General features: G+C 38.4%; 1 protein-coding gene across 3 annotated transcripts in view; it reads left to right on the top strand.

Annotated features, from left to right (window-relative positions):
- Positions 1-13,138, top strand: part of si:ch211-207d6.2 (sickle tail protein homolog) — a 53,055-nt gene extending 39,917 nt beyond the window's left edge. For 2 of the 3 annotated variants that reach the window (XM_043216938.1, XM_043216945.1), the window contains 12 exons: positions 308-483; positions 2,408-2,544; positions 2,997-3,144; positions 3,226-3,658; positions 4,122-4,335; positions 5,161-5,408; positions 5,739-5,882; positions 6,837-7,007; positions 8,050-8,127; positions 8,245-9,972; positions 10,429-10,554; positions 12,069-13,138. In XM_043216938.1, the coding sequence (XP_043072873.1) occupies positions 308-483; positions 2,408-2,544; positions 2,997-3,144; positions 3,226-3,658; positions 4,122-4,335; positions 5,161-5,408; positions 5,739-5,882; positions 6,837-7,007; positions 8,050-8,127; positions 8,245-9,972; positions 10,429-10,554; positions 12,069-12,098 (3,633 nt within the window). In that variant the 3' untranslated portion in view covers positions 12,099-13,138. Of the gene's footprint in view, positions 1-307; positions 484-2,407; positions 2,545-2,996; positions 3,145-3,225; positions 3,659-4,121; positions 4,336-5,160; positions 5,409-5,738; positions 5,883-6,836; positions 7,008-8,049; positions 8,128-8,244; positions 9,973-10,428; positions 11,316-12,068 lie in introns of those variants that run through there. The other variant, XM_043216932.1, reaches the window with a different exon arrangement.
- The last annotated feature ends 646 nt before the right edge of the window (positions 13,139-13,784 follow it).

The following is a 13,784-nucleotide window of genomic DNA, read 5'->3' on the forward strand; positions in this document are numbered from 1 at the left end:
ACTGTTTTCAACATTAAAAAAAAATCTGCATATTAGAATGATTTCTGAAGAATCATGTGACAGTGAAGAAATAAATTGTGTTTAAAATGATTTTTTTTCATGATATTTTAATGAACAGGGTTACTCTTTATAGTATTTTAATAACATTTTCCAAAAAAAAAATTAATGGTAGTATGTAACATAAATTTCAATGGTAGTATATAACCACAAACACATAACATATTCTGATAGAAATGTGATTCAAATGTTATGATATACACATGAGTTGTAATACACATGCTGATAGAGCTTTGCCTTGCAAATACAGCTGGAAAACCAGGATGCCATGAGGCAGATGCTGCTGCAGGTAGAGCAGGAGATCTCAGACAGGCTTTCAGACTCTTTGCCGCACACCGAGGACCCTGTTCATAGACAACGAGTCCAGGTGGAAGAAGAAAGACACAGATATCTGGGCATGGAGGAGACGGTTCTTGTGCAGCTCGGGTAGGACAATAAGTCAGCGTGATTTGTATGTGACTACTGATCTTGTTAAGACCTTGACATTAATTACCCATGAAGAATTCATTACGGACTGGTCATCTGCAGAATGTGAGAGACAGCTGTAGACGAACAGAAACAAATGCTGCGATCTAGAGGGGAAAATCAGCGCCCTGATTAGCTGCTGTCGGCGAGCCAGATTTGATGCTGATTAACTGCTCACGTCTAATCAAAGCTGAATTCTCCCTGATCCCCCGTACTAATTAATTATAATACCACGTCTCCAGTCGATGCTGAACGCACAGTTTAACAAACAAAGATCAGTGTTGGTTTATAATACATGTGGACAGAGAGGGTGTTTACATTGTCAGTTCTGTATTGTATTTTTCTAAAATATATTTGCTGGTGCAAACCTTGATTAAGTAAAACTAGTCATACCTTTATTGGGTGGAGATGTGTGTGCGATTGCGTGAAACAACACAATGAATAATCCACTGTCCCAACCTGTCTCAGAAGAATAAGACTGGTGAAAGTTTCTGTTTCCTGTCACGATAAACATATTCTGAGAGTGAAATATAAGTTAGAGTGCTTCAGAAATTAATCTGTGTTTAGTAACAATGTGCAGGAAACCTGGTTGTTATTAGTGCGCACATACATGTATATATTTTGAAAAATCTATATTTATATAATTTATATTTTCAATAAATATATTTAATATTTAAACATATTTTGTCTGAAATATATACATGCATGTGTGTGTGTGTTTATATATACATAACAAATGTACAGAGCACACATACTTATATTATGTAAACAGAAACGTTTATTTTAGATGCGAGTAATCGTTTGGCAGCACTAGTTTATTCAGTTGTTAACTAAAAGTAAAAAAGCTGTAACATATCACTAAAAATGTATTCTATTAAAAATGTATATGTTAACTGAAAAATATTAGATAAAAAAGTGAACCTAAAAAACTTAAATAAAAATTAAGAATGTTGCTTTAACACCTAACTGAAATTAAATATATGACTAAAACTGAAATAAAGCTAAATAAATATTTAAATAATTGTAATAATGACAGACACAGCTAAAATTACTAAGACTTAATAAAAACAAAATGTCACTTCATTAAGTATACGAAGTATTTTTTTCCAGTGACCAACAGATATCTTTTCACAAAAATACTAAAAACCAAGAAATGTTGTTACTGCCTTATGTTAGATTGAGCTATGGTGAGAAAAATAACAAAAAGCAGGACTTGACATTGTGCATGGGAAAACCCTTAAGACACCCCTCAGGTAAATTACACAAAACACACACCATTTCCCACAGGGATGATGTTAAACTATGATCTCAGAGCATGTGTACTGGCTTGCAGATTCCTGCATGGCTGGCCCTGCTAAAGGCTTTTATGTGCAGGTACAACTCACAGTGACCAGCTTCAACAATTCACACTTCATAGCCACTTTAATACGAATGAAGTCCAAAAATCCGAGAAAGACATGGGTTATGATGATCCTCTGAAAGTATTTGGCTGAGGGCAGGCTTCTATTGCCAAATTTGCTTACGCAGCTAGACTTCTCTGTATGTGAACTGTCAGTCAACAAACAAGACTAAATCACGTTAAACAGGTTTCAGCCTTTAGCCGTCAAGACTGGCAGTCAAGACTTGTTTATTGCACAGTATTAAGTGTCGCTAAATGCTGGATTAAATACGATCGAAATGTATATAAACAGTGGCGTCCAAATGTCTGAGACTGCATCAAAAATATGGGGTTAGTTTTTCAACTAAAAACAAGAAATTGATAGAAAGTTCTTTTTTCTTTCAGTTCAGGTTTTACATTGTAGAGTACATGCAGCTTGAGCAATATTAAAGTGTTAAAAGTGACAGCTGTGCTAATAAACGACACATCCTTGTAACACTGTCACAGAGAGCTGGAGAACTATGTGGAGATGCTCAAGAAAGAATCCACCTGTGCCGTGAGCAACCGACCGGTCACTCTGAAGGATGTGGAGGAAGGGGCGGTCAATTTAAGAAAAGTAGGAGAAGCTTTGGCCACACTCAAAGGTGATTGCATTTGGACTTATATAATCATTTATTAATTATTATACACTACCGTTTAAAAGTTTAGGGTCAGTGATTAAAAGTTACACTAAAGACATCTACAGTGTTTCAAAAAATGATATTTAAAATAAATTCAAGTTTTTTTGAGCTTCTTAATAATAATAAAAAATTGCATCACAGTTTCCACAAAGACATTAAGCAACACAGCCACTTTTAATGTTGATTTAAAGGATTTTTTTCTTGTGCACCATATCAGCATATTAAAATGATTTCTGGGGTATCATGGAACACTGAAAACTGGAGTAATGACTATTTCACAATATGGGCATGTATTTCACAATATACTGTATTTTTTAACAAATAAACCAAGAGGGTTTTTTTTTTTTTTTTTATGTAATCAAAAAAATGGCAGTGTAGACCTTTCTCTTGTATAATAATGAATTGCATCTTTTCAGGAGAGTTCCCAGCCCTGCAGATGAAAATGCGTGCTGTGTTGAGGGTGGAGGTCGAGGCGGTGCGCTTCCTTAAGGAGGAGCCGCACAAAATGGACAGCATGTTAAAAAGAGTCAAAGCCCTGACTGACGCTCTCAGTGGACTGAGAAGGTAAAGCTCATGTACCACCTGAAATATTCAATTCCTTTAGAGCTTTGGCAAATTCATGGTTAGGGTTTCTGTTTGTTGTAGATACACCACTGAAAGCCACAACCATACTCCTGACACAGTCCAAGGCAAGGCGTCACCAGCTGATTCAGTTTCCTATGTGGAAGAGTACAGATCTCCAAAACCGGTTTGTGAGTCCCCCACCCCACAGCCAAGATCACCTGCCAAAGTCAGCTGTTCAGAGCCTGTGCCATCTTCTCCAGTCAATGTGCACCGCATTCAGACGGCTCCCATCAGCACACACCACCCCAGTCCCCCGCTCACACCCACCCATGGCAGGGACTCCCCCACTGTGGCCAAGGTCAGTCCCAGGAGCAGAGAAAACAGCCCTGCCTTGCAAAAGAGAGCAGGTCCGCAGGGACAGGAAGCTGTGCCAGCAACCGAGGCCATCAGCACGACTGGATCCTCCTCAGCAGAGGAGATCTCTGTCAACACGAGCAGGCCCGTGCCTGAAGAGGTGTGCTTCAACTGTGACTTTAAGTTTTGATTGATTACGATTCATGGATTGGCATCAACACAGGAATGTCTTATTTCTGTAACTATTTGCACACTCTTAAAAATAAGTGTTCTTTCTTGGCATTGATGATTTCGTGAAGAACCTTTAATCCATCCATGCAAGCTTTTCATTGCACAAAAGGTTCTTTTTTGTGGAAAAAAGTTTGAAAAATGGTTCTTCTATGGCATCGCTGCAAAAATACTCTTTTTGGAATCTTATATATATATGTGTACACTTTTAAGCATTGTAGCTTTCTGTTTGTTAGCATCAAGTGACAATGTTGACATTTTTTACCCCTACGCGAAACTTCCTTCTGAAATTGCTATTTTAGCAATAACTAATTGAAATTAAGAACATTAGAACACTGGTAAATGTGGCCCAGTAATTGATTCCAGCAAACTAAGCTCTGTCGGCTTTTTCACAGATTTCAAAACAGGCAGCAGTGGAAGACAAGACTCACTCTACTGGGCTAGGAGCAGAAAAGGAAATGGAAAGGATCCTTCAGCAGACCCAGGCCAGCCTTATGAAGGCCATACCTGACCTGGAAGTGAGCAAACAGGTGGACAGCACCCCCTCCCAACCTCCTAGCATCTTGCCGGATGAGGTGGACTCTCCACATCCTGTGTCTCCACTCCCTGGTATGCCTGTCCACATATATCAACCTGCATAGAAACAATTCATTCAGACTGTAGGGATCTGGGTGAATGACATTTTTCAGTGTCCATGACAAAAAGCACACGTTAAAGATGTTTTCTTTGTACTCAAGTTAGTTTCATGTTTTTGCCCACTTGTTTTTGTTTAATTTGTTTTTGTTTTTTTACCAAATCATGCACAAGAAAAGGTGTAATGAATTTGAACAATATATATTTTGTGTGGTTAGTATAGTTTCTCTGCAAAATAATATCTCTATGGTTTAACATTTGAGAGTTAAAGCAGCCATTATTATAATTATTAGCATAATAAATTAATATTATTATTTTTATTAGTACTGGATTTTTATATGCTATAATAATATATTTCCTTATTGGCTTTTTGGCTATACGTTTTGTAATGCAATATGATTGTATAGTCACAATCATGGGTACCCAAAAAAGTTGCAAAGCTTATTATTTTTATTTTTTTTTTTTTGGGTTTAGTGTGTGTTGGGGCCACACTACATCCTACAAGCTGAACTATTATATGATATTGGTATTATAAGAAATTATTGTATTAATATTTCAGCTTTTGACACAGTCATTAAAGGCTGCATGGGTTCTTTCTATCCTTTCTTGTTTTATGTTTTTTTTCTGCATGCTGGTTTGATAACGTTTTGTTTTTTGTCTGACGGAATATATATATATAATTACAGCACCCCTTGTTTTATTAGTAATCCCAGTTCAGCAGGTTCCGATGCGTTTGATTAAAGTTGGACCTAACCTCTGGAGTAATTATTATCGATGCACTCTTTATCTAACTTCAAACAGAAGCCTCACCACGGGATGGACCGAAAGCAGATAAACCAGTCCAGACCAGTTTGGAGAGGCCACAGAAGCCGACCATAGAGAAGCCCCACAGGGCCAGTGTTGACAGAGTACAACCCAGCCCTGAAACGGCCAGCAAATCACCTCCCCCTCCCCCTCCACGCAGATTCTACGCCTCTGGAAGCGGACTCACCACTGGACGTTCAGGAGAGGTGATCTACACCACCCGGAAAGAGTCCACGAGCGCACAGGTGCTTGAGTTACGCTTTTTTAGCTTCCTCTAATTAAGATCACACGCCATCATTCATGCGACTTAGGCCTCGCTGAGCCGCATTCCCAGACAACATGACAAGTTGCCATTACTATTATTTGAAAACAACACATCTTTCTTACCTACTACATCTAGAAATTTCATTGTGCTATTTTTTGCCTGGGTGTGCCGCGCGCTTCATATTGTGTCCTTGTTTTTGAGAATAATAATGACGGGAAGTCACGGTAGAGATTCCAGCTGCTTTTGTTGATTTGAAAGACATAATGGAGGGTGAGGGTCGGTCACACTCGGCTGGTTGTTTTGGCTTTAGGAGGGTGAAGAGGAGGCCCCGAAGCCCAAACCCTTGCGTGTGCCCCCAGAGGTCAAGCCCAAGCCTCGCACCCCTCCTCCTGTCAACACCTCCACCTTACAAGATGAAGAGGATGAAGGAGATAAGATCATGGCTGAGCTACAGGTGAGCAAACCACAATCGTCCTCGCAGGAGACACTCACACAAAGACACGAACGCACACTTATTCTTTTACAAGCACACAGGAAGAGGTGTTAAGGGACAAATATTGAGCCCATACAAACTTCAAAGGGCCACACCAGTGTCAACATTTACACAAAAGCATCTATATGAGGGCGCTATGGCTCTTTCAGAAGTTTGGCTTGTGCTGCCCTCTATTGATGAGAATGGGTAGGATTTACTATAAATCTGAGTCATCATTATTTGATTTTATTTGATTAGGAATAAAATGTAATAAATCAACAACATAAAGTGGCCTCAGAAAGCGTTTGTAAACATCACCCTGAAAAATGTATGAATATCCTTGTATTAGCTAACAAATATTAAAGGAAAACAAGTTCAATTTATTTTAAAGAAAAAACGCACAAAAATCACAGGTCCTTCGAGAAACAATAAAATAAAAATAAAATGCCCTACAAAAATATAATCGGTGCGATCTATTATAATGTTTGCAATAAATTACATTAAAAAGTAAAATATGAATAATATAACATAGAGTATATGTTTTGCAAAAGTACTGAATAGTGATTATATATGAATAAATAATTATACGTTTATATAACATTAAGTTAATATAACTTAATGAACATATGTATATAGGCTTATATTTAAATAAAGTATATATGTTGTTAATGATATTATTACTATTACTATTATTAAGATAAATAAATGTTTTACTGTATTAGATTGTTAAAATGAAAAATTAAGTCCTGAGGAAAGAAACTGCAGGTGCCACTTGTTTCTAATGCAGTGACATATATATTTAAGTATTTTACTTCATATATATTTGCTACTAAGTGTTTAAATAAACTGTAAAAATCTATAATATTATATTGAAGAAATATTTGTACCTTGTCTGGATCAAGGTGTCCACTTATGTTTGATATCTCATAATTGCAGGACAGAAAGCTCACCCGTACACAGCCTAATGACCGTACCCTTACCCATCCTCAGGTGTTTCAGAAGTGCACAAAAAAAGATTTACAGCCCAGATATATTGTTGATCTCACAACCCGTGAGCCCTCAGACAGTGCGATGGAGCCAGGGCTTTCCCTGTCTTACCACACAAAGGTAACGGACGTGATGTGTGCTAACTCCCCATCGCAGTTTAACAACAGTGCTCACAAGAGCAGTCAAGTCCCTTAACCTCCCGCTCAACTGACACTAATACGCAACACCCGTACTGATGTACTGACATACTGATGCACGTCAAAGCCTGGCCGTAGCCCCTCATCAAGAGAGGGCGTAATACGTTTGAATGTGTCTAACACTGGTCTGTCACTCACACTCTCCTGCTGAATGCTAATAGATACAGCTGTAGAAGATGGGGTGGGTCAGAGTGACTGGAGCGTTGGAAAGGCCATTCAGCGATCTGACTTCTGACCTTTTGCTTTTTTAGCATTCAGAGTTCACTTTGAAAAAGCAACAGAATGTCCACCATGAAGACATGTAAAGATATAATATTACTGCTTTGTAAATATAACTAAAATATGCATGTAGATACCAAACATTACATATTTGTTTATGTTTTATAAAAATAAACATTTGTAATATTTAAATAATAATATTTAATACTTTTTTGTTAAACGTTATTTAAAATATGTGATGTTTTGGGCTCTACAAACATGTAAGGTATATATTATATTTTCATCTCTATGCATGTTTTAAGGCAAGTGCAATATATGTGTTTAACTTCAGTGTTTATAATGTTTTTAGTCCTACCTATCAACAGTGTCAGGGTTTTCAAAACAGAAATATTATTTCTAATATTTGTTTTCTGGGTCATTGAGTGTCTGTACAAAAATAGATACAAGTCACTTTCTCCATTAAAATATTTTGTTAAAAAAAACAAAGGAAGCATGTGTTTTCCAGAAACCTCTGCCACTATCAAACATCTTTGCATGGAAAATGCTATGCATATAATTTCACAGCTCCCTCACCATAAATACATTATTTTGACAACATACAGCAGTCTTTTAGTAAACTGTGTAAGCAAAAACTCTAGATGGCGCCATTGATCTCTTTGGTAATGTTTCTCTCTGCATTGTACTCACTAGTTGATTATTAATTTGAGAATGTAAATAAAGGTCTCTGTGCTAACAAACTGTTCTAGCAGACCACCTCTCATCTATCTGAAGAAGGAACACTATCTGAAAGTAAGGAAGATAGTGCAACACCTGGTTCACCTGAGGTAAATATAATTTATTTTACTGTTTCCATTAGTTTTAATGCGTGATATAAAAGCATGTATACATGTTGTATTTGCTTTGTTGTTTGAAGTCCAAAGAATTCTTGATTTCTTTGTCAGGTCATGTATTATATCACTGGAGCAACAAAAACATCAAGGCAGAGCACCTCTAGGCCAGAGGACCTAAAGGAGCCCAAGGAAGCAACTTTTTCTCCTTCAAAGGTTGCACCTGAGAATGCTTCTGACCTTTCCCAGCAGCAAATTTTTTTTAAATCAAATGACTTATCTGTAATTTCACTTCAGCCAAGCCAATCAGTCAAGGAGGCCCAAAGCAAGCTAAATAATATACATAAGGTGCCATCTGGCCCATTTAGCTCTTTAAAGAATGGCACTGAAGCTGAAAAAGGGTCATCACTCATTAATCCCAAAGAGTTCAAGACTGAATCAGTGCTGAAGTCCCTAAAGCAGGTTGTTCCTACACCTTCTGAGAAAGTTTCACCTGTTGAGGAGAAGTTAGAGCCGCAGATACTGCATACATCTCCTGAGCAAGCCGCACCTGTTATGGATAAGTCAATAAAGCATGGACATCGCACAACCACTGTTCAAGTTACACTTGTTAGCAAGATTCCACAAAGTGCTGAACTTCAAGTTCACTCACCAGTCTTTCAGCCAAACACTGATGCCTTATTTTCAACACAACCAAATGACTATAGGAGTGAGCAGGATGTAACAAAGAGATCATCTGAAAATCAGGCCAGATACACTGAGGGGGCCAGTTTAAGTCCAGACCTCCCAGGAGAAGAAGGTCCTCCTCCACCAAATAACATTGCCTTTAGGATCACTAAAACAAAGGTACAGGCTCTATCAACTGGAGAGTACCAACAACTAGTAAACAGTAAAGGCACAGATGTCCAAACTGTTAAAGTGGGCTCAGAACCAACTCTGTCTGCCCCTGAGGACTCTGGAATTGACAAGAAGCCAGTTATCATAATTTTTGACGAGCCTATGGACATCTGCCAGGCCTATAAGCGACTGTCCACCATTTTTGAGTGTGAAGAAGAGCTGGAGAGGGTGCTTTCAGAAGAAAGGATAGAGGAAGAAAACGAGGAGGAAGTGGAAGCCAACTCAGTTCAGGTCGGTCAGATAATGCTTAGAAATAATCTAGATCAGTGCAGAGGTGAGAATAGGGTAAACAATGAGAGAAGTAGTAGCGTTCCAGTGCCTCTACAACAGCAGAGTTCCTTTGAGAGTCCTGCTCCTACTGTTGAGGAAGGAGGCAAAACAGAATCTCCTAAAGATGCGAAAAAGAAATTCAAGTTTAAGTTCCCCAAGAAACAGCTTGTAGCTATTGGCCAGGCTCTTCGTACGGGAACAAAAACTGGCAAAAAGACACTGCAGGTAGTTGTCTACGAAGACGAAGAGGAACCAGATGGAACCGTGACGGAGCTCAAAGAAGCTAAAAGGTTTGAGATCAAGTCCCACACAGACTCTGATTCTACCACCCCTAGGTCTTTATCGCAAAACCAGACTACAACATCCCAGAGCACTAAAGACAGAACTGAGGAACTCCGTAAGACTACTTATCAAACATTAGACAGCCTTGAGCAGACCATTAAACAGTTAGAAAGCACCATAAGTGATATTAGGCCTACATTGGTTTCTGAAGTTTCCCGCAAAGAGGAATCTAAAGCAAAGAGAATGGCCAGTGATGCAGAACCAGAGGAGGGCAGTCCCACAAAAAAGCCAGCACCTCTGCCCAAACCCCACAAGTCATCTCTGCAAAAGAGATCCAAAACACAGTCTCGGTCCTCTTCAAGCACGTCCTCCAGTTCCTCCAGCAGTAAACAGGTCTTTGTCAACTCCTTTGCACCCTTCTGCTGGTGGCTTGGGTTTGCTTTAAAAGCCTGACTTTCTAATCAATGACTTTAATCAACTTTGAATGTGTTTCATAGGTATCTTTGGGTGAACACACCTAGGAAATCACTGTGATTTCAGTGGACATGATTATGGACTTGGTGTTCTTCTCTTTTAAACCACTTTGTCTTCATTCACTTTTCAGACTTTCAGGACTATTCAGAGTCCACAAGCCATTTATTTTCTCTGAGCATCTAGTTCCAATCTATTTTGGGATTAATAAAGTGCATGTACTGTGGTTGGGAAATTGGTGGTACACTTGAGCATGCTGCCTGTATCTTTCTCTCCTCAATCATGTCTACAAATGAGAAAGCTTTGTCCTCATTCTGTCGTGTACTTGTCAATCGCCTCAATCCATCGCTGACATTGTTTCCTTATTGATCTTTTCAGAACTCTGGTGACTCTCTAGCTTCGAGTCGGATTTCCTCACCCAAGTCTCGCCAGCAGCCAGCAGGGAGTGTGGAAAAACCCGGAAAACCTCAAAAGCTCCAGGATTCCCAGAGGCAATTCCGTCAGGTAGTTTTACTGTAGGGCAGTGTAAGGCATGAAGACAGATGGGAAACTAGTTTTATTGTGGACACACAGGGATCTAGTATGATGATCTCTCTATCTCTCTCCACTACAATTCATCATAACCAACTCCTTGTGCATGTTTATCATTTACACATAGACACTTTCAAGATATGCTTTAATTTTTTTACCCACTCTTGCACTCCCTGGGAATCAAACCTACGACCTGGCTGTTGTTAGTTGAACGCTCTATCAATTGAGCTATACAGGAAAACTGCACCACTGTTGTTAACCAACAGTCAATCGTAAGAGAACTACTGCATTGATTGGGGAGTGCTGGTTTATATTTCCCTTTCTTTGGATTATGAAGATATTTTGAAGAACCTGGTGCCCAAATTTCTCCTTTTATTCTTTCTTGCCTCTCTTTACTGCTTAATGTGTGAAATAGACTGTGATAGAAAAGAAACAAAATTATGCATTTTGTTACAAGAGTAATATTTTTGTTGGTGTTGTACTGTAGAATATTTTTATGGACTATAGAGCTCTATATTTTCACGTACGTGTTATCATCCTACTTGACTTTCCATGTCTTCCGGCATCTTTGTTCGCAGGCTAACAGGAGTGCTATGAAAGCTGGTGGGAATAGTAAACATGCTTTCCTTGCTTTGCCTGCTTCTAAGATCCCAGCTTTTTTACCTAGCTCATGGCAGCGTAGCTCAACCCATGCTGCTCGTTCTAGGCTTACTAACCAAACCTCTTCGTCTTCTTCTAAGTCCTCTATCCCTTGTCTCAGCCTGAGCTGGCCCAGCTGTAAACCCGTCTCGCCCTCTCAGCGGCCTGAAGGTCAAAACCTAACTCTCCCTCCACAGACTCAAAATGGCCAGTCATTTTCCTATTCCTACTCATCCTCATCATCCTCTAGTTCATACTCCTCCTCCTCCTCCTCTGTCTCCCCGACCTCTACTTCATCCTCCTCGTCCCCTTCCTCTCCATCCCTCCTGTCTCCCACTGCCATGTGCCGGGGAGGTCGAGCTGTACACATGCCCAGCTTCAGCAGCCGCCAAGCCGCTATCACACCAGCATCCTTTACAGGGAACATGGCATGAGCTGTCCGTTTCTCTCTTTTGCTCATTCTGTTTGCACTCATTCTGGTGGTATTTAAGGTGTAACTGAAATACTGATTAAGTTATGCTGTGTATTTGGGGTGGTGTTATTGTCTTTGTGCACTTCCAATGAAACCCTGGTTCAGAATCTAGAGCCTCATATCATGGATTTTGTTTTGGTATATGTGAGGGATTAAACTTGACAGTGTTGGCTTTTTATTTTATAGAAGTGTGTTTGTTTACTTACATGAACTATATATAATATACATTGCTATTTTTGAGAAAGGAAATTAGATGAATAAATGATAGTACAGAGTGTTTTGTTTTTAGATTAGCTATATATGGTGGGATCCAAAAGTCTGTAGTGATAGAGACAAAACCTTCATAAAATCTTTTTTGTTTTGTTTTTTGTTTTAGGATTCTGCTATTCTTCTTAGAAGCAAATGACTGGGTCAACAAAGCACATTTGTAAATTTGTACATGTTCACGCTTCTGTTGAAGCATAAGGTGCTTTATGGATCATCTCAAATCATGCTGGAGAAAATGATTATTAGCTTTTACACATACTTATATTTTATGTAGAACATGGTGTATTGAGTATTAAAAAATGCTATTTTACCAGGGGCCTCGTTTATAAAACGTGTGTACACACAGATTTCATTAGAGAGTGTGTTAGCTTAAATCCACGCCAAAGCTCGTATTTACAGAAATCATTGTTGACGTGAAAAAGTGCGCACTGTAGTGAGTATTGCAGGTTTTTGAAAATAGTAATGATGTTAATTAGGAGTCGTTTACAAGGCAGACAGATGAAACCATTTATCTGCACAAATTTTCTGTATATTTCTGCATATCTGAGAAATGCGATCTAATTTAGGATCACTTCTGCGCAACATTTTATAAATGAGGCCCCTGGTGTTTCAGACTTTTGGAGCCCACTCTGTGTCTATCAGAAATGGTTTAACTTGTTTGTGGTGATTGATTTGATGGTTTGAAAGAAATTTTAACCAAATGCAATCTGAATTTTTTTTTTTTTTTGCCTTCAGTGCACTGCCAGTTTTAAATATATGCAGTTTGTAGTGTTATGCCATAAAACCAGACAGTTTTGTTTTTCATTTAAAAATAAAGGTGTATATACTGTAGTGTGAGTGGATGATGTGCAACCATCGTAGTGGTTCTGTAGCCTATAGCTTTGTGTTACTTTATACTTGTACTCCTTCAAATAGCTCATGTCGAATTCCAATCAATATAGTGATTTACATTCTAAATTGCTAAATATTATTCTCAAAAATATTGGCTATGAAAATAATGTTTTAAATTGCCAAATGTAACTCCTATGCATGCTTTTCAGATATTTAACCATGGATACTGCAAAGGTAAATGCTGTAAATATTACCTCTGATTTTGTAACACTGTATAAATTGTACAAAAAATAGTTTGGAAGAAAATGCTTGCCAGAGATGTTTATCAAATAAAGGGCTTCCAGTGTATTGTCATTTATTTTTTATTTAAATGCTGTGTAAAAATATCTGACAAATGCAAACATAATATAACACCTGTCTCTCTAGCGCAAAAAAACTTTTTTACCTGTTTTAAGGCCTGATTAAAACAATTAGAAAACTAATGACAGCACTTTGTATTCGACTGCAGAGGGCAGCACTCACTTGCAGGACATTGAAAATGTTTCATTGAAAAGAGACTTTTCAAGAACCTCTTAATATTTATTAACTGTTGATTTCATTTTTGTTATAAACTCTTTTTGGACTTTAGTCTAAAAATATTGACTTGTCTTAAAAAATATGCTCATCACCCAAAAAAAAACAAAAAAAAAACAAGGAAGCTGACAGTATTTTTTTTTAGTAATAACCCTTTTAGTCAGGGGTGTCAAACTCAATTCCTGGAGGGCCGGAGCCCTGCAGAGTTTAGATTCAACCCTGCTAAAACACATATACTATGTATGTCTGAAGTACTTGATTAGCTGGATCAGGTGTGTTTAATTAGGGTTGCATCTAAACTCTGCAGGGCTCCGGCCCTCCAGGAACTGAGTTTGACACCCCTGCTTTTAGTAATATGCCTTACTATGACACGCTTGGACTTGGACGTGATGCTGCCAGAGTAACCCATTACTGTTACAGA

The sequence above is a fragment of the Puntigrus tetrazona genome, chromosome 2 (assembly GCF_018831695.1).
Source record: "Puntigrus tetrazona isolate hp1 chromosome 2, ASM1883169v1, whole genome shotgun sequence".
Taxonomy (NCBI): Eukaryota; Metazoa; Chordata; class Actinopteri; order Cypriniformes; family Cyprinidae; genus Puntigrus; species Puntigrus tetrazona.